Source organism: Vipera berus, assembly GCF_964194415.1.
Source record: "Vipera berus genome assembly, chromosome: 1".
Lineage (NCBI taxonomy): Eukaryota > Metazoa > Chordata > Lepidosauria > Squamata > Viperidae > Vipera > Vipera berus.
The window spans coordinates 296,231,494-296,252,665 of record NC_138202.1 but is presented as its reverse complement, the minus strand read 5'-3'; the positions used below and the strand labels follow the sequence as shown (position 1 = coordinate 296,252,665).

General features: G+C 41.0%; 2 protein-coding genes across 4 annotated transcripts in view; one reads left to right on the top strand and one right to left on the bottom strand.

Annotated features, from left to right (window-relative positions):
- GTPBP2 (GTP binding protein 2) overlaps positions 1 to 11,266 on the top strand; it is a 22,268-nt gene extending 11,002 nt beyond the window's left edge. Inside the window, exons 11-13 of one of the 3 annotated variants that reach the window (XM_081331521.1) lie at positions 443 to 607; positions 1,034 to 1,142; positions 11,176 to 11,266. In XM_081331521.1, the coding sequence (XP_081187647.1) occupies positions 443 to 607; positions 1,034 to 1,142; positions 11,176 to 11,222 (321 nt within the window). In that variant the 3' untranslated portion in view covers positions 11,223 to 11,266. Of the gene's footprint in view, positions 1 to 442; positions 608 to 1,033; positions 3,481 to 8,733; positions 8,887 to 11,175 lie in introns of those variants that run through there. The other 2 variants (XM_081331520.1, XM_081331519.1) reach the window with 2 other exon arrangements.
- Positions 9,126 to 21,172, bottom strand: POLH (DNA polymerase eta). The gene is made up of 10 exons (XM_081331507.1): positions 20,760 to 21,172; positions 19,382 to 19,516; positions 18,498 to 18,712; positions 17,577 to 17,746; positions 15,666 to 15,769; positions 15,274 to 15,393; positions 12,470 to 12,593; positions 11,312 to 11,377; positions 10,563 to 10,732; positions 9,126 to 10,053 (listed from the first exon to the last, which is right to left on the bottom strand). Exons 1-10 carry the CDS (start codon positions 20,894 to 20,896, stop codon positions 9,255 to 9,257), a joined length of 2,040 nt encoding a protein of 679 aa, XP_081187633.1. The 5' UTR covers positions 20,897 to 21,172; the 3' UTR covers positions 9,126 to 9,254.

Sequence of the window (21,172 nt, the reverse complement as noted above, 5' to 3'; positions counted from 1 at the left end):
TGTATCTTTTCTGAAAACAAAAGTGTCCTCCCTTACGTATATTGGGAAATATAGCGGGCTGGGTTCCTCTGGACCGTCTTTCTTTTAAAGATATTCCAAAATTCTGTAGATAATAAACTCTCCTCAATTTATCCCATAAAATTTAAGTTCAAGGCATGGGAAAAGTGGAAAGTATAGCCTTAAGGTGATTGCCTTGAGTTTCAAAAGAACAAAGAAATAACTAGATTGCTAAGCAGGATCAGTCAGCTGTTAGATCTTTCCCACTCATCCCTGCCCCTTATCTTCTATGCACGTTCTTATCTCCCCTTTCTTTCTTTGGCTTTCCGAGCAATAAATGAGGATTTTTTTTCCATTGAAAGATTGTAATCTGTTGTGCTTCAGTTTGGAAGAGTTAAGTACCGTTGTCAAGAAAATTCAGTTACCCAATCTTGCTGTCATTTAGGGCATGGTGATGGTCAGCCCAGAGATGAACCCAACTATTTGTTCAGTATTTGAAGCTGAAATTGTTCTACTGTTCCATGCCACAACTTTCCGGAAAGGATTCCAAGTAACAGCGCATGTTGGAAATGTACGGCAAACAGCCATTGTGGAAAAAATCCACGGGAAGGTAAGTTTTCCTTTTCTTGCTGAAAGGGAATGTGCTTGATTGTCTTCTCACTTGTGTCACAATTGCTTTAATCCTTACCTTTGAGGTACTCTTTGCTGAACTAGAAACCAGGAAATCCTGAGTTCTAACCCTTCCTTAGGTATGAAAACTGATTTTGGATCAGTCACTTTCTCTCAATGCAACCACCCGATGGAGTGGCTATTTTGTGGAAAATGTAAGTTGGGAGCAGTAGATATGCAACCTTGAGTATTACAAAATCAAGGGGTTTCTTCTTGTTATTATCGAAAGGGATTTTTTTTCACAACTAAATCCACTGCAAATTTCAGAAACCCGAGGGTATGATAAGTTGCTTTCCATGGTTTTCTGGAATCCCTAAGATAAGTAATTGAACTTTTAAAATTCTAACATATTCCTTTTTTTGTTCAGGACAAACTGCGAACAGGGGAAAAGGCAGTGGTTCGTTTCAGATTCATTAAGCATCCTGAATATTTGAAGATAGGAGCCAAACTATTGTTTCGTGAAGGAGTTACCAAAGGTATTGGACATGTTACATCCATCCAGGCTATCACCACTGGAGAAAGTGGCCTGGAACACAATCTGTGCCCTGATCCGATCAGCTTCTGACTCACACCAGCATTTCTCAGTGCTCCAAATAAGGGAAAGATTTCGTGCCATTGTCCAGAGCCATTGCTGGCTAATCAATCTACATAGGCACATCCTCTCTGCACTACAGAAGCCAGAGTTACCTCTTGGACTGGGTGCCCTTCCTGGAGCAAGTTAAGCTTGTTGTTTGTGCATCACCTGCTACTTCCATATTCCTGCTTTTCCTGGAATAGACAAGCAAACAGCTGCATTTTTGACTAGGTTGGAACTCCTGCTTTTGTTGACCGTTGTGGGGAAGTTATTTCCAGAGAGAGGCAAATCCATAGTGAGTTGGACTGTCATTTTGGGATGCTGCTGCCTAGGAGACAACAATGATAGACTCGTTTGTATTCAGAAGGGCATTGGTGTTGTCCTAGCGCCTGGTTTTGCAGGCTTTCTATGGCAGATGAATTATTATTAGGAACTGGAGCCCACAGTACGGTTCAGGATGTTTCTAATTATTTTAAATTACTGTTGGTTTCACATTAATCCAGTAATGAATAGTCTCTCTTCTCCCTCGACCTTGGTGTGCAAATCTTTACCAGCCTAAAAAAAGGGAGAGTGGGATGTGGGAGGAAGAAATCCTTCTAATGCAGGGGTAGGTAACAATTTCATGACCAGGGCCATGAAGTGTTGTTGTTGTGTTTTTTTAAAATGGACACTCCTACAGCTGCAGAATCCATAGCTGGTGATGCAGTGACATTGCCAGGGTAGATGGGTTGAAACTTTCTGCCAAAACATGGGAGGAGGGGTGGAGGCTTTTATGTAAACGGATACTTATAATTTCTATGAGGCCTTATGCATCTATACTCATCCCAATTTTTTTTTTAAAAAAAACCATGTCACTGAAAATCAGTGGTTCTGCTACCAAATTTCACCAGCATGAGCTAGGGATGTAATGGAAAGCTACATGTGGGACACATGCTGCCCATCCTCTGCTCTAAAATAGCCCTGATATGATATGACAGCTCAGCTCTTGATGCTGTCAGATTTCCCTGCCACTTTGTTAGCCATTTGTTCCTCAGCAGGTGCCCTGCCTAAGCAACGTCTTAGAGCAACGTGCCCCACCGTGCCAGCAGTCCCTATGTTGCTTGCTTCTTGAAGTGAGTTGTGGCTGGCAATTTTGATTGCTGTTATCTTTCAATGTCCTTGACTTTTCCGAGATATGGCAATCGAGGTCCAACCTATTTCTTGGGGCAAGAGTCTTTTATTTCCAACAGTCATACCAGTAAAGGCTGTTCTAACTGTCGCAATATTGGGAAATGCTGCTGCAATTCTAATTCTCTTATTCAGCTTTGCCATCTGGTATAATTTGTATTATTAGTATCTTTTGCAGAAAATCACCTTTACACCTAAGATGAAATCTATGACAGATTGAAAGTACAGCTGAATTTCTGAACTGGCCATCAGATAGAATGGTCTCGGACACTGAAAGATACCTTCAGTTTTTAATTAAGATTTTTAAAGTTGGAGATGTTATTTTTGTTGTATGTTTTAACCACTGTTGCATCGAAGACTCGAATAAATGAGCTAACATGGCCAGTAAAACATATGACTTTTTATCCTTCCACGTGACTCCCCATTCTGCTGTTTCATCTCTGTTGTGCAGAGATTAGATTATTCAGAGCAACCTGCTCCTGGGATGTGGCATGTTACTATTAAGTCTGCATTATATAGAGAACGATTTTTTTTTAATTTCAGCCTTTTAAGAAAAGCCTTTACTCATCTCCCTGGATAAAAAGAAATCTTGCCAAAAGTCTAATAAAGAGTTGCTAAGCATCATGGCTATTTGTTGACAAGCAGTTTTTCTTTTGAAGTTCCCCTTAATTACACACAAATGTTTTGAAAAACTGGCTCTCGAGATACCTTCTGAGAGACTTTGTGCTGTGGTAGGAGTATATGCTTTCTCTGCAGTTTACAGTGATGGTTAAGTTGACCCATTGTAAAGGTAAACCATTCAGGGTGCTTTTTCTACCCTCAGGTCCAGGCGTTTCCTGGTCTCCTCCTTCCCTTGCCTTTATTATGTGTCTTCTCAGTGCCAAGCCTTTCATATTCACTGTTTGTGATTTCTTAAGAGGAGAGGTATGTTTTCATCTCTCTGTATAATGCACAAAATAAAGATGCTTTATTGAGAAAAACAAAGCTGTGGTTTGTTCTAAAGGAACCCTGTAATTTGCTCTGTCCCTTAATAGTTTTAGCTCTGGAAAAAAAAGGGCTCCTATCCCTGCCCTGACGTTTGTTAGTTTCAGACGTTTGTACAGTCCGGTTTGCAAGCTAGGTATACGCTTATCTGACATTACCAAATACCGTACGGGCTAAGCATTTTATACTGACAGTTTGGGATGTAGATTCAATGCCTTGAATAAATAGTACACCGTATTTAGTGATACTTGAGGTCACTTATAAAAGCAAAAATTCTTTGACTAATGAAGTTCAAGACCAGTTTATAAATACTGGACTAGTATATCATTAATCATATAACTTGTTTCTTTATTCTAATAACTGACAGTTCTAATTGTGAGGGGAATTTTTATTTAACCCGTTTGTTGGTGCTGCAGTGATTGTTCTGTAACATCAGCTACACTGGGTTAGTTCCTGTTATTCTTAATTACAACAGAATGAAGCAGTATTACAAAGCAGTCGATAATTCCTATTAAAAAACTTCACTTACAATACACACACACACACACACACACACACACACACACACACGTACACAGAGAGACTCTGGGTGGCTCACAATAACTAAAGAAAATACAATAATAACCAATACACATTTTTTTTTAAAAAAAACCAGACAAATGCCTTCGCTCTCCCTGGCCAAAGTCCTGAGCAAAGAGCCAGGTCTTTTAGCCCTTTTAAACAATAGCCTGGATCTCAAGGTGGAGGAGATCCCATTCCAGAAAATGGGTATTGCTACAGAGACGGCTTCTGGGATTCCGATGTTAACGTTAATCCAAGGGAATTGGATGTGCCATTGCTGTAGTTTCTAATCAGCTAGATAGATGTTATGGGAGTCAGGTAGTCCTCAGGTAACCAGGCTTTATGCTATGTACACTTTATAAATAACAGAAATCTGAATTGTTTCTGGAAGCAAATGGGCAACCAGTGCAGCTTTTTAAGCACAGGTGATACACGGGCATATTAAGGTATACCTGCCAATGTCTCTGTCGTTGCATTCTGGAGTACTTCCAGCTGATCTTCAAAGGCAGCCCCATGTAGACTGCATGACAGTAGCTGACCCATGAGGTAACAAGTGCGTAAGTGACTGTTTTAATAGCCCACCCACCTAAGAAAGGGCCCAGCTGGCACATCAGATGAAATTGTGCTGTGGCTTTCAGGACCACAGCTGCCACCTGCTCTCCAAGTAGGGGTTGTGATTCAGGAACACACACACACACACACACACACACACACACACACAAAGACTGTGCACAACCTTTGAGTCAGGAAATGCAACTATATAAGGTCAAAGATGGAGTACTCCCAGGTCTGGAGAACTCAAATGCTCACAGCCGCTCAGTTTTCATAGGATTGAGTCAAGATGGTTTCTCTCCAAACGTGCACGATCTCCAAGACAGGACCTCTATAAAGTCACTTGACCAGCCAGGTTCAAAAGACATAATCTGGTATCATTAGCATACTGTTGATACCAAACCCCAAGCTAGCAGACAACGTCACCCAGCAGTTTCATATAAATGTTAAAAAAGGAGGGGAAGAGAAAGTAGAACCCTGAAGAACCCCACACAGGAGGGTTTTAGGAGCAATCTTTCCCACACAACCGTACCAACAAACTAGACTTAGAGGAAGGAGGAGAACCACTAAAAAAAATGATGCCTCCAACCCCTAGCCCACGGAGCCAGCTCAGGACATAGCTGACAGCGTGGTATGGAAAGCCAACCAAGAGATTTGAGGGGCACAAGGTTGGACGCCATCACCTCCATCCCAGCTTGGCCAGATGATCAAAAAGTGTAATTAAGGTTGTCCTGGCAAACAAGAGTGGCATCATCATCTTCATCATCATCTTCCTAGCGTTATTCCCATAATTGCAGGTTCTGTTTTTGGGATCAATGAATGCCATCTTGGAAACAGACTGAAATGGGTATAAATAATCCAGTTCTTCCAGGGTTGTTTTGAGCTGCAAACCAACTATGGAAGATTGGAAACTAGTCAATAGTTGTTCAAGACCGTTGGGTACAAGGACAGTCTCTTGAAAATATTTTCTACATTTACACCCAATCATATATAACTTAATTTTGTTTTCCAACATCATGTGAGCAGTGCTATAGATTTCCATTTGTTTTTTTCTTGGAAATTACACAAAAATGTGTTACTTAAATCTTAGGCTATTTTGATAGCTTTATTTTGCTAAACTAATCAATAACAACAAAAAAGAAACAAATGCACACTCAAGCATTAAAAGATCAATGTATTCTAAAATTCATAAGCATAGTCATAATGAGAAATAAAGAAATACACAAAGATCAGAAAATTATGTCATAAACAGAGTTCAAATAATTTTGATAATATTGCTTGACATTGTTCTTTGCCCTCTTTTAAAAAATATTAATTCAAATATAGCAATCCATTTTTGCAAGGCAGGTATAGATTTCTCCTTACTCTAAATTCATTTAACCAACAACTCTCATGCCCAACATTTTCAAAATTTTTGCTAGGTTCCAAATACCGGAATATGCCAAAGAAGAATATGTGTATTTAACATATGATTAATCCGAAACTGTAATACGAACAATAGGATAAGAACAAATCATATGGGAAAATGCTTCTATCCCTAAATTACATCTCCACCAGCAGGAACACTGCAACCAATCCTCACTAAATTTTATTTGAGGCATCTAGTACTGAGGTCCCCAACCTTTTGGGCACCAGGGACCAGTTGCATGGAGAAAGGTTTTTCCATGGACTGAAGGGGGCGTGGTTTTGTGTGCTGCCTGCATCCCACGAATGAGCCTTTGCTTGTTTGTGTGGACCAGTTGCTGGCATACCGCGGCCCAGTACTGGTCCACGGACCAGGGGGTTGGGAACCCCTGATCTAGTAGAAATAAAGCAAATTTAAATGTACTACATTCATTTTAAGATTATGGGAACTTAATTATATCTTTAATGCAATTCTCCACTGGATTATAAGGATATTTAACTATGCAATTCCAAAGGTCATGTAAATAATATCAATTTCATCAATTTCCTTCAACTTCTTATAAAGAAGGATAACTGGTTTAGGAGCCACAGATGATTCTTCTAGTTCTTCTGACAACTGCAATGCCTTCAAAACCTGTAACAGATCCAGATCCAAATAAACCAAATAACAAAAACTTAAGTTGCACACAATGCCAAGAGGTATTCTAAGCTGTTATCAAAATAAATTCTGCAAAAGCTATAAGTAGCTTCTTCCAAATGACTGGATCCAAAATAATGAGGCTATTTATTCAGTAGCAAATTATGATATCCCATTATGCAATCTTTTCATAACTAAAAAGAGTAATTATAGAAGAGAATATGTGTAGCTCAGGATTGAACTGTGGGGTCCCTGGTGCTTTCTGAGCCTAGTTGTTTTCTTGTAGATTTCATCACCAAACTGTAACGTATATATACTGTATATAGCATATTAATATATTTGTCAGTTTGTGGTTAGGCAAAGGTTGATAAAATCCATGGTCCTGTATATCTCAGTCTTGATGTATTTGGTTAGGTCAGATGTGCTGTGTAGTGAGGCTAGAATTCTGGCCAATTCTGGGTCTATGGATGTAAAAAGTGCTGCGGTATCAAATAAACCATGATTTCATCTTCATCTATTGTTAATCTTCGACTCTTTGGAGGCACTGCAGAGTACTTGCTTCCCTTTGTGAAGGGTCCAAGCTTTTTTGTCAATTCTTTGGTGATGTTGTAGGTTGAGGTCCCTGGTAATGATGGAATTGGATGGAGAGGAATGTCTGGCTTATGTGTTTAGGGGCATCCATAGAAGCGTGGGAGGATGAGTTTACTACTTTTTATCTGCCACTGACCTTCTTTGGTGATTTGACCTTTTCTGGTGAGGTAGCTGAGAATTCTCTTGATCCAGTTATCTAGTTTTTGTATTGGACTGATGTTCGTTGGGATGTAACTTTCTTTGTCTTCTACTAATTCTTTTGCTTTTTGTCTATATTGTGATTTGTCCAGGATAACTGTAGTTTGAGGGCTGCTCTGTCCTCTTGAGTTTTTTTTTCTCATCGTCTTCTGGTCTGTGGTATGATAGCTTGTCTGATGCTTTTTTGAGTCTCTTTGAGAAATCCTGTGGCTGAAATGCTCGTTCTAATACCGCAAAGAATTCTAGTTGATTAGCACCTTCTACGTTATAGTGTAGGCCTTTTCTGTACAATATTGTGTTCTGTGGTAAATAGTGAGCGGCTGGACATGTTGACCACACATTTGGACTCTGGTGCCTCTTTGATTCGAGGGTTTCGTTTGAGTAGTTTGGTTTGTAATTTCGTTTTCCTTTTTCTGGTGTGTCTCTGGGAAGCAGTCTTGATGGCGGTGGTCAGCCCTTCAACATGCTCTGATGTGATGATGTGTTCTAGTTGTTCCTTGATGTTTTCCATGGTGTGCTGGTATTTGTTTAGTCTGAGACGCGCATCTGTGTTCATGAGCCATATCATTTTTCGCCCACTTCCTCGTGCTATTTTACATCCAGCTGTGCAGTTTATAGAAGCTTGCATTTGACACTAGCGGGCAGGGTATGCTGTTGTAGGGCATTCGTACAAGAACAGCTTTTCCTTGGTGGAAATGTGCCTGCATACAAATTTCTTCCAACTGCATGTTTTCTGAGGCGCTTGATACCCATACGTGGTACCGATAGAACAGAATCTTTGTAGCTGAGGGTTGAACTGTGGAGTCTTTGGTACTCTCTGAACTTGGTTGTTTTCTTGCAGGCATTTCATTACCAAAGTAGGTAGTATCATCAGTGCTAGTAGGGAGTGGATTTGTTCTGATTTTATATACTAGTAGCTTACTATTGTCAGTGTTAGTGGGAGTAGTCTTGGTGCTCTCTTCATTGGGCTGTTGTTTACTGTTTGGCTTTGAAGAATGGTTTCTTGCAAAAATAAAGGCCATTGGAGTTGGGCAGTAAATCAATTCAAATAAATAAATAAATATTTTTTTTCCGCCTTGAGATGGTGCGTCATGTTGCACACACACAAAAAAATCCTACTTACATTATGGTTTAGCATTTTGGAACCGTAAGGCCTATGACTTAGCATAAGATAGTTTTGTTTACTAAAAAGAATGCTTGACCTCTGTTAATAAACCTACCCCCAGAAGAAACAATTTTGTTACTGAGAAAGGCTTAGAACCAAGCAAATAAAAATAGAAAACTATGTTACAGGCTTTTTACACAACTACAGAAAAAGAAGCATTCAAATTATATGGAAAAGTTCTTAAGAAATAAAAAAAGCACAAGAGATTGAAAACTGAACTTTTGTTCTCCAAAGGTACCGGACTCCCCAATGCTATCAATCCAGCTAACAGAGCCAGCAGAGAAGAGTGATAGAAGTTGAAATCCACCATCTGGGAAGTCTAGATTTTTCTCCTGTCTTAAAATCAAATCCAAAGTTCAGTGCTGTCTAATATCGAGGTTTATGATTTTCGCTCCTTGTAATCTTGACTGTAATCTAGATCTTAGAACCTCTACCTGAATACAAGACTTCTGAAATAAGCAAATCTTCTACACGACACAACGATAGTAAATGAATTCTTACAGAGCTCCATTTTAAAACTAGTCATGGGACAACTGCAGAACTATTAGCAGAACACAATCTCATCACCACACTGTCCACTGTCATCTTGTCAATAAAGTAACAGAAGGACCTGCAGATAGCATACCTTTGATTATAGATTTTTATCCCCATTCATTAACTCCCTAAAATATTAAATTTTAAGGAATAATTTATTAGGATTAGTTGTTTATTAGGGAAAGTACATTTTCTAAGTCACCAGTTACTCAGGTGAGCAACTATGGTGGCAATGGTTTAAAAAAGAAATCTAAAGTCCTACTTCCATCTTGCTTTGGCCGTTTGGCACTGGTAGTTCTCTGTTCCCTTGATTTATTTTTCTCCTTCACTGGAGTAGCAAGAGATTCAACGGATCGGAAGGAACTAGACCCTGAGAAAGAATTCTGCAGTTCTACAGCAAAGTGGTAATCTAAGTGTTCAGTGAACTCCCACACGGCCACGTTTTGGTTACATTTCTCACATAACAAGCAGTCATCCACTGAGGAAGGATCAGCCGAAGACATGGCTCCTTCTTGCAAAAGTCCAGGAGCAGTCTGCACTTTTTCTTCTTGAAACGAATCAGGAAGCATTTTCATTGCTGAAGATGCTACATAACCTTCCCCGGTCAAAGTGGTCTCTGGCAAAGATTGTTCTATCAACGGCTGTTTCGGCATCGTGTTTGGGTTGCTTAGTTCCATTAAGCCTTCTGAAACTTGGTTGCTGATGTGACAACTCTTGGTCCCAGTAGCTGGTGATACTACTTTATCACTTACGTCAGGAACAAAACACCCAGCGATGGCCTGGGCTTGTTTTCTTTCTGCTGCCCTTTGAAAGAGCATTTGAATAGCATTAACTGCCTTCTTGCTGGTCTCCTTTTTGGGACTTCCAAGGAACTTTGCATTCACACCTTCTTTAATGGTGGTGGTGTGTTGAGTACATTGGCTATGATTAGTCAGGAAGGAAGTGATGTCCGCAGACAATACTGCAGAAACCTCAGAAAACTTGCTTGCACAGAGCTGAAGAAGCGTAACAGGAGGAGACCTAATGACAGAAGCAAATTATCAAAACATTTCAAAATAAAACCACTCTCAAAACTAAACTGGACTATAATTTTTCAGTAATTTGAATTCACTAAGCACGGAAGAATCTGTCCCAAGATTATTCTTTCCGTTTACTCTTTCTTCTAGGACTTCCTTTCAAGATTTTTCTTTCTTTAGTCCAAAACTAAAGCAAGATGCACAGCTGACTTCTGATAACTAGCATTCCAAATTTTGCTCTGTCCCATTTTTAACACAAACTTTGCTACTCACACTATACCACCAGCTTCTTTGCCAACATCTTGCACAGAATCTTCTAATGTGTCTTGGTTGAAGAGCCAGTATATGTTTGGTAACCCTTATTTTTCAAACAGAAAAGTTCCTACTCATCTCAATTCTATTATTTTTCATTTCCTACTCTTACTGCGCATGACAAAACTTAAGCAGAAAGGATAGGAACATTCTTCCCCTCCAAAGTACCTTATTCTTAAATTCAAGAAATACAATTCTTACCATGTCGCTCGCTGGCCTGCTGCTGTGTTACAGTTCTGGATTAGCGCAAAGGCATCTCTGCTAATTTTTTGAGCATCATACTGGGATAAGGCACAGCAGCGCACTAAATTGGTATGTTTACCGCCCTGCATATGGATCCCAACACTCAATTGTTTAGCTACCCGGTTGTTCTGTGGAAAAATCAAGAAAATAAATAAATGGTGGAAATAGATCCATAAAAGACCATTAACAAAAGTTATTTGAAATATGAAGCCCCTGAAATTTTTCACCACTGAAGATATAGCCAACAGAAAATGGTTAACTTTATCCCGGTAGAGAAGCAGTCCTAAGACTTTTACAGTTTGTGGCTGTAGCCCCTCCCAACTCAGTTATAGTTTCCTTTCTTCCACCTGGGCCAAAAGACAGTAGAATGCAGCCATTAATGAATGGATTAATTGAATTAAGAAATAGGCAATGAATTAAGAAACAGGAAACTCTGAGCTAACGCAAGGAACAAAGACTGTAGAAAAAAATGGCCTCAGCATGCTTTTTAGATGGTCATATTTCTTTTTTCCAAGCTTTTGTTCCCCTCTTGCCCATCCCACTGAATTTTTTCACCATTTTCACTCTTCAGAGCAGACATCCATTTATCACCAGAAATTCTACTCAAGATCATGGTAGTCAATTGTGCAGCAGAATACTTGTAAGAAAGCCCTGAATTAAAATGTTTGTTCTACACACACACACAGGTTAGATAACATGATCCCTACCTGGTCTCTGTCCTTATTCAGTCTCTCTTCCAGCTCCAAGGCCAACTGCAAGAGCCAATACTGCACCTTCAGATAGCATTACAATACAGTTACAATCTGAAGACTATGGTTAGTATGCTGCTAACTTAAATCAAAAGAAAATCTTCCTTTCTCGAACTTTCAGATTCCTGTATCTTCAAAATCAAAACCAGAATCTATGCCTACATATATTCATAACATCACAAGATCAATACCACATAATCTATGCAGTTGGAAAAGTACCAAAATAAAGAGCAGAATGACTTTCTGCTTATTGTCCAAGAAATCTATAATCCAAATTACTTCAAAATACTATAAGAACTATAGGGTATTTCCACTAATGGAACTCTCAAAGGAAGTTTTCCAACAGCCTCTTTATTGATTGCTGAAGATCTAAGTGCAGTGATGCAAAGGTAAAGGTCTTATGCCCCATCCTCCAACAGCAAATCATATTTACCCCTGCACTATGGCAGTAAAAGAGCTATTGGTTATTCTGAGTTGACATTCTACGTCTACGTCTTTAATCCTAATTTGAGTATGGGCCTCCCTAAAATGGGAGGATAATAGGACACACTCCAGATAATGAGAAGGCAGTTGGTTGGCTCTGAATATTTCTATATAGTTTGCGCTAGAATTAAGGAGTATGATAAAGGGCAGTTATTTTGGAATTCTGAATGAATAAAAGGTAAAGGTAAAGGTTCCCCCGCACATGCTTGCTAGTCGTTTCCAACTCTAGGGGCCGGTGCTCATCTCCGTTTCAAAGCCGAAGAGCCAGCGCTTGTCCAAGGACGTCTCCGTGGTCATGTGGCCGGCATGACTAGACGCCAAAGGCGCACGGAATGCTGTTACCTTCCCACCGTAGTGGTCCCTATTTTTCTACTTGCATTTTTTACGTGCTTTCGAACTGCTAGGTTGGCAGAAGCTGGGACGAGTAACAGGCGCTCACTCTGTTACGCGGCACTTGGGATTCGACCCGCCAAACTGCCAACCTTCTGATCGACAAGCTCAGCCTCCTAACCCACTGAGCCACCGCGTCCCTTCTGAATGAATAAGTCTATACAAATTTTGCCAAAATGTATTCCAATTGGCTCAAGACTTGCCAGTCCAAACGCACATGCTAATCTCTCTGCACATTTTTACCTGCTTCTGAGTAACCAATGCTGTTTTTCCAGGGAAATTCTTACTGCAACCAATGGACTTCGGCAATTGTCTAGCTTTCACAGGCTCATAGTCAATTCCTCTGCACAGTTCGTATAACCAGGATCTGTAAATCATACATAGAACTTCAAGTAAATAATTCTTCTAAGTTTGCGACTAATTGTTGATTTATGTTGCTATTTGTTTAATTATCCAAAGTATTTGGAAGTTACATCAATTTAAAATAAAGGATTCCAGGCCCTTGTCACAAAGGTTGTACCATTTATATATTTCCATTAAAGCCACATTTTGCTGAGTAAATTCCAAAGTTCACCAACTAGGTGCAAAATAATGGTTCAAAAAGGCAGATACAGAATTAAGGAACAAGGAGCCTCTGACACAGGACTTAGTTTTCAGTATCCAAACCGATTATACGTACTGTACCTACATTTGTACACCCACAAATCTACCCTTTCTCCTCCCGTTGAAACACTGTGAATCATAAACTCTTTTTTTGTGGAGTACTACAAACCAAAAGTAACACTGGCCACCCAAAGATCCACCTCTGTCCACCTGTTTTACATTACTATGACGTATTCCCATTTATATTTGTTGTATCTTAGACATCTATGAATTCTATGCTGAGCTCAATGAAGTAAAAACAGGAGGTATCGTGTAAAAACATAAAAAGATGAGTCCAAGTGATCAATACTTGTGGCTGAAGGGAAGTTGGGAATATAATCCAATAAATTGCTGTTATTACCTGGAAAGCTATTACAGGAAGATTTCATTTGGCACTCATTCATTTAATATCCCACTTGTCAATCCAAACAGCATTCCAAGGGGTTAGAATAGTTCTACATTGTATCAACTAGTCTTATGTTTTATTTCTTATCATATTTGGCTGATTTTATTTTCACTAAAAACTCCTCATTTCAAAATAGAACATATTTCATACAATACTGCATTTGTTTTTCATTGCTTCCCAAAATGTCTATTTTTCCCCTGGAATAAGTGAATGAGCAAAAGAAAACAAAAGAACATACTGATTCTCAGCAGAACTAGCCTACTGTCTATACCACAGGTCGGCAACCTGCGGCTCCGGAGCCGCATGCGGCTCTTTGAGCCGTCTCTTGCGGCTCCCAGCCGCCCGGTGCGCGCGCACCTCTTCCAACGGGCAGTGGTGCGCGCGCACCTCTCCAAATGGAGAGTGGCACCGCCCGTTTGGAGAGGTGCACGCGCACCTCCCCGAATGGGCGGAGGTGCGCGCGCACCTCCCCAAACCTTTGGAGAGGTGCGCGCGTACCTCCGCGCGAATGGGCAGCGGTGCCGCTCTTTCAGGAAGCCCGCCGCGGCCCGTCTGTGAAGCTGCCGAAAGCGGCAGCTTAGCAGACGGGCCGCGGCAGCTTCCGCAAAGAGCGGCGCCCCTGCCCATTCCGAGAGGTGCGCGCGCACCTCTCCGAACGACCGGAGGTGCGCGCGCACCTCCCCAAACCTTTGGGGAGGTGCGCGCGTACCTCCGTGCGAAGGGGCAGCGGCGCCGCTCTTTCAGGAAGCTGCCGAAAGCGGCAGCTTTCTGAAAGAGCTTCCTGAAAGAGCGGCACCGCTGCCCGTTCGCGCGGAGGTACGCGCGCACCTCCCCAAAGGTTTGGGGAGGTGCGCGCGCACCTCCGGTCGTTCGGAGAGGTGCGCGCGCACCTCTCGGAATGGGCAGGGGCGCCGCTCTTTGCGGAAGCTCCCGCGGCCCGTCTGCTAAGCTGCCGCTTTCGGCAGCTTCACAGACGGGCCGCGGCGGGCTTCCTGAAAGAGCGGCACCGCTGCCCATTCGCGCGGAGGTACGCGCGCACCTCCGGTCGTTCGGAGAGGTGCGCGCGCACCTCTCGGAATGGGCAGGGGCGCCGCTCTTTGAGGAAGCTGCCACGGCCCGTCTGCAAAGCTGCCGAAAGCGGCAGCTTTGCAGACGGGCCGTCGCCATCGGGCAACCGGGAACCGGTTCCATCTCATTTTTAAAAAAATGGCAGCCGCGTGCGTCCGCGCATGCGCAAAAAACCTTTTTGCGCATGCGCGTGCATGGACACACGCACGCGGCTCCCTCTTTTTTTAATTTGTGATGGAACCGGTTCCCAGTGGCTCTTTTTCTTTTTTAGGTTGCCGACCCCTAGTCTATACACTCCATTCCAAGTTAAATACTGAACAGCCTATACTGTATAAGCCAGTGATGGCGAACCTTTTAGAGACCGAGTGCCCAAACTGCAACCCAAAACCCACTTATTTATCGCAAAGTGCCAATGGCAATTTAATCTGAATACTGAGGTTTTAGTTTAGAAAAAACAACTCATACATTAACATCTTTTGCTTTAAAAGAAACACACAATAACAAACCTTTGAATGATACAAACAACTTTTTACTGAAAGGTAAAAAGTTTGCATTTGGCATGCTTTTGAACAATTAATGTGATTTTTTCTGTTGTATACACGCTGATAATTTGTCTAACCTGGGCTTATACTTTGTAAGTTTGAGAGTAACACACGCAGCACTCAGGTCATCTGCTAGTCTGTTTCTGGTGTCAGATTTGATATAATTCAAAGCTGAAAACAGCGCGCTCACTCCGGAGGCTTGTTTTGGTTAGGAAGGGGCTTGAGAAATGGCTTTTTCCTGTGAAAACTTAGCCAAAGAGCAAGACACGCATGTCCACAGAGAGGGCTCCAAGTGCCCCATCTGGCACGTGTGCCATAGGTTCACCACCACTGGTATAAGCACAAAAAGAAAATGCATAGAATCCAAAATTTCAAAAAAAGGGACTTGCCCAGTCTTCTCTCCAAAATGTGTGTGAAGCTGTGATTCACTGAACTGGATCAGCTCTCCCATATACTGCACTCCGAGACATTCAGTAATAGAAGCACCTAGTTTCCCTCCAAGGTTGCGACTATGGGAGAAAAAGAAGCCAATTGGATGGAGAATGGAAGGTACGAGATCCGGGTACCCATCAACAAAAGTATTCAGGTAATCACCCAAAGAGCAAAGGACTGTAGGATTTGCGCTATTTGACGAATGGCTAAAGCATATTGACAGAATCGGTAATGAATAAGTAGCTTCTGCCTATACTAGTAGGAAGCGAGCACAAATATGCCCAAGCAGTAACATGCAAGAGAAAAGCATTACTTTGAAATTCATGGCTGTATCCTCAGTTTTACGTACATGCTGCTGATTGGCATCTTGCTAAAGAGTTGAGGAACAGCCCCCTGTGATACCAGAGTCTGTCGATTTGGTTTGTTGAGGCCACAGGCCAGTTTTGCTAATACCTGAAATGAACCAAATGGCTAGTTTAGCAACAGTGACTTTTCAATTTCCCCAATTCAAATTTTAGAAGAAATCAAAATCTAGGACATAGGGCAAAATATAACTACTCAAAATTATACAAAGATAGAGGGTGACTGTATTGTGGAATTTCAAGGATACAATGACACACTTAACTTATTTAACCAAAAGAAAATAGTATCTGGTCAAAAATATAAGTTCTCATATGTTTTCCCTCATTTTTATTCTTATCTATTATTTGCGTTTAATTCCTTCTATGACCAAAACTCCTAATATAATTGTGTTTATTCTTAGTACCAGGATCTATAAAATTACAAAAACATGTAAAGCGAACTTGGAAAGAATGATCTGTTCACAAGCAGAACTTTCTATAGAATTCTGGAAAATAATGCATTAGCTTCAACTTGGGCTACTTGCTTTTTGGTCCAGGATAGAATTGCCCCACTTTGTGGGTATTCATTCCAGTTTGTCCTGAAAGCCTTTGAAGGTTAAGTGGAGTAAGACTAAGCCTGAGCAGGTAGCAGACTTAGAATGTTCACCTCCTGGGGGAAGCCACTTCAGTGCTGAATAAGCTGCATTATTTTTTGTTATAAGAGTTTACGAGATTCCTCCAATTATATAAGGAGGAGGATAGGTGGCTCCAGTTAGGTGGGCAGATGGAAGTGTGTTTCAGGGAAAATAACAGGTCAGGTTATGAAGAAAAGAGAGGAGATAACTTGTGCCAGTTCCTTCCTCCTCTTGTTACCTTGATGGACTGTGGTAATCATATTGGCTTTTACCCTTTGGCCTACAGATGTTGTTGCTAAATGCCAAGATAGTAAATAAGAAAGATTTCCCTCACCCTCGATTTGACCATGGATGAAGAGGCTGATCTGGAGTATAACTGAACCCTGAATCAAGAAGAGGGTACTCAATACAGTCAGAGGAGCTGCTCTTGTCAATAGGAACACTCTCTCTCTCTCACACACACACACACACACACACACACACTCTCTCCCTCCCTCCCTCTCCCTCCCTGGATTCTGAACTTGGGACAGACTTGAAAATCTGTGGATGCCCTGCTGCCTGCCCTAAGGTGAAAGGCAGTATTGGGTCTAGGACAGGGGGAGGGAACCTTGGCTCTTTTATGACTTCTGGACTTCAACTCCCAGAATTCCTGAGTCAGCATGGCTGGTTCAGGAATTCTGGGTATTGAAGTCTACAAGTCATAAAAGAGCTGAGGTTCCCTACCCCTGGTCTAGGACATCTCAACATTCAAGCCACAACTGTTTTGGCTGAGACTTTATGGCCTTGTGGCAACCACAGGCCTGTCATAACTTATTACTGATGAAATACGTGCCAGGTTACACTCTGTAATTGTTTTTTCTAACGGGCAGAAGGATGGTGGCCTGAAATTGTGGGACTTTATGTCTGTTCCCTTTTTATGGACAAACCACTTCCCATGGGATTAGATTTGTAGCAACTATTTCTCTTCCTAGAGGTGGAGGAAGAGCACCCAACCCACTGTATGTGGTACATATCTCAGCTGAGAGCAGTTAGGCAAATAAGAAGACGACTCGTCTGGAAACTGACTCACTATAAGCATATTTTAGGACATAACAACCCCAAAATAATTTTTACTCCATCGTAGCATCTCCTCAGTATTATCCAGCAAAGGTTTCCCAAGTGCTTCAAAGCCTTCCTTTCTTCTTTCTCTTTTATATTTCCTCCATTCATTGGATACAGATTTTGACATAGACCAATGAAGACTTGTATATGTTGAGTTCAACATTAGAAAACAAGCAGCCATACCTTATTGTGAGAAATTCCAACAGAACATTGAAATCCAGTGACAGACTCCACAGCAGCCCTCATTTCTTCCATAATTATTGCCCCTACTGTCAGCTGCAATTCTGGATTGCTGGGATCTCCAAAAGGCAATGACTTGAGCCACTGGCACACACCACGTTGCCTTATCTCCTCTAAAACAGAACACAAACCGATTCAAAGCAAGCATCTTGCTAGACTGTTAACCATTTATAACCATATTAATGAACCACATACCAATATACCAATAAGCTGTTTAGTATCTAATGCCATTCATTATATAATGCTATGGTACAGTGATAATATATATAACCTTACACAATGCATTTATGCGACTGTAGCCTGTGAGACCCATTCATAGCAGACCAAAAGGCATAAAGGTTTGCTCAGTTTATACAAGATGTAAAAAATCATAATAAAAGTTTGAGGAATATACAGCATGGTTCCTAAAAAAAAATAGACGTGAGAAAACTCCCAGTGCTGGACCAAACAAGTCTTGCTGAAATGTATACTTATGTAAAAGGGACTACTGTCCTAGAGAGTCAGCACACAGAATGAGCATTTTGTGTTGGTGTTCTATTTTGATTTTTTCTGGAACTCAAACATATCACAAAGAGCTAAACTTTTAAGTGAGAAAAGCATGCATGAATGAATCTTTTAGTTCCAAAAGTAAACAAGAAATGTGGGAAACCAGTCTTTAGATAAAAAGAATAAGTAGCACTGAAAGTTTTTTTAGCTTCAATGTGACAATCTCAACTCATCCCTAATAACAAAATCACAGAATATCAAGTGAATGAAGCTGGGGGACAGAATCCAATCTGCTTGCAAATGCTATTCAATTTGCATAACTGGATAATGGAGTTTCCCCCCCCCCCTCTCTCTCTCTCACACACACACACACATTACCTTTGTTGTCCATATTTTCTTCTTCAAGGCTGTTTGGGAATCCCTGAATATATGTAGTTCTCAACTGCTCTACTGAAATAGGTTGATCCTTTATTTTCTGCAGCCTTTCCTGTATAGTTTGAGTTAAGTCCAGATAAGCTTCATCAATGCTGGCACGTTCAATCACAGCAAAGCGTGACATCACTTCCATCACCTCTATGCTGGCTTCTCTGTATCTACATAAAGACATACACAAAAAAAATTGATATTTCTGTTTATCCTACTCTTTCCATCTCAGGAATCTAATAAAAATCGAGCCATCAAAGTGATGGGTCTGTAGCATTATTTTTTCCATAGCACCATGCAGTTTGACAACCTACATGAGAACCCCTTAATCACCTTGTTTTTGTATAGCTTCAAAAACTCTGAAATTATACATCCAAATTCAGCCATAAACTATTCTTGACGATCATAGCTCTATGATTTTTTAGCAGAAAGTAATAAAATGAATAGAAAATGAGATATGCAAAGTTTCAGGCTTTCAATATTTAAAAAAATGAGGTAAAATCCTGTCCCATTCCCCACACATACACATACATGCAAAAATTCCTTTAATTCATTCCTAGTGTTACTATTACATCACATGTCCTAAATACTGTTACCATATTATATTTTTAAAGATGAATAGACTGAAATACTGCATCCAGTTTTTTAAGAGGCAGCATAACATGTTTCTTTAAACTGTTTGAAAACAAATATAAATTCCAAAAGCAGAAAATTCACCAAAAAGTAGCTGTGATTAAAAATCATCCTGAGTCATTTTTTGTTTGTTTCAGATGGTTTTCCAATTACTCAAGGAAAAAAAACCAAGACAAATTGTAAAAGGCTATCAACCCCAAGTTTACCTGGTGAGATCTGCTTTGCCACGAGACTCTGGTACTCTAGCCAACTGGAGATCTGGGCACAATTTCTTGGCATCAGCAGCCCACATGTTTCTTTTAACCCCAAAAGCACGTGCTTCATAGCTCACAGCAATTATCCTGAGTTCCATGAAGGGAAAATATATTAGACATTACACAAGCAGGCATATACATAGAATGAAGGCTACTGCTAAGCTTGTAAGCCGCCCTGAGTCTTTGGAGAAGGGCGGGATATAAATGGGATTAAAATTAAAAAATTAAATTAAAAATTTTTCCAATTTAGCATAAGAACTTACAGAGGTTAACAATATTACCTACAGATTGAATACAACTGAGGATTTTCTTCTTAAATTGTAAAAAAATTTTAGGCATTTTGAGGGAACATTCATGCCTACAACATTTAGAATATACTGAGAAACTAAGGAGCCTACAGGAATTGACAGCTGCTGAATCACTGCAGGTACCACAGTGCTAGCAGTTTTATTTCCAGGTTAAAAATACTTATTTTGGGCAAGGCTGAGCAAAAATTATCCTATTCAAGGATTCGAGAGTTCAACGTATAAGACACAAAAGAAAAGGACCAGAGAAATGTTAAGGAAGCCAATCTGAGAGACATCGGATACTGAAATGAGGAAACTACCAAAGCAGGTCCAGAAACAAGAGCAAATATACATGTAAAATCCATGTTTTCCTGCTATGGTTTATGAATCCACATTATTTAATTTAGATATGTATGCAAAGCAAAACACTGAATGCAAAATACTATTGATGTACAATATTTATGCGTTGTAAATAAAATGCATAAGGTAAGACTTTTTTGTGTGTGGTCTTGAATCAGCTTTTTGAATCCTGGCAACTGCCTGGACTAGTCCCTGCAGTTTTCTTGGCAACATTTTGCAAATTCTGCCCTCCTTCCTAGGCCTGAGAGTGTGTGACAGGCGCAAAAGGTCACCCCGTCGGCTTGTACCCTCATCACACCAAACTGGGTGTGTGTGTGGGGGGGAGTAGAACTAGGTCAGGGCTAGGCAACCTCGGCTCTTTTATGACTCATGGACTTCAACTCCCAGAATTCCTGAGTCAGCTATGCTGACTCAGGAATTCTGGGAGTTGAAGTCCATGAGTCATAAAAGAGCCGAGGTTGCCTAGCCCTGAACTAGGTTAAAACCGTCTCCCCCGAAGTCCCAGTGTCTTTTTAACAATGTTACAAGTTATTTTAACAATGTTAAAGTCCCAGTTAAGTTCCAGTTCTTTTAACAACGCCGGAAGAAGACATCACTCGTTTGTTTTCTGAAGGGCGTCATTCCTTCGCCTCAATTATCTACCGCTTCATTTCGTTCCCTCGACAAGAAGAGGAACTTCCTACCCGCCACCTTTCCAGGTCTTATACTGCACCACGACACACGGCTTTCCATGCAGACCGGGATCCAGGCGTCGCTCCACCTGTATGTAGAAGCAGTCCATATCCGCCAAAGCCACCACTCGCTCCTGCCCCCGAACCATCGCGGTTTACTAACGGCCACCAACCAGGATTAAACCGATGCCAAAAGAGAATTCCGCTATAAGCTCCGGGCCTGAGTTACATTCCCGCCATCTGGAAGGATTAAAAGGGAAAAAAAATAAATAAATCCCTCCCTGTACGGTTTCTACTTCCGCCCCAAAACACAAGGTACCTTGGGAAACGTAGTTTAAAAGGAAACATAACCATAGATTGTTGGGGGCAATTAAGCTGACTTTGTAATAATGCCGCTTGGGTGTGTGTGTGTGTGAAAGCCCTAA

Coding starts and splice junctions, on each gene's coding strand:
- POLH (XM_081331507.1), bottom strand. CDS start 20,896: ATGGTTCGGGGGCAGGAGCGAGTGGTGGCTTTGGCGGATATGGACTGC. Junction 19,517..20,759: donor AAGACCTGGAAAGGTGGCGG/GTAGGAAGTTCC, acceptor CATGGAACTCAG/GATAATTGCTGTGAGCTATG. Junction 10,733..11,311: donor TGAATAAGGACAGAGACCAG/GTAGGGATCATG, acceptor ATTTTTCCACAG/AACAACCGGGTAGCTAAACA.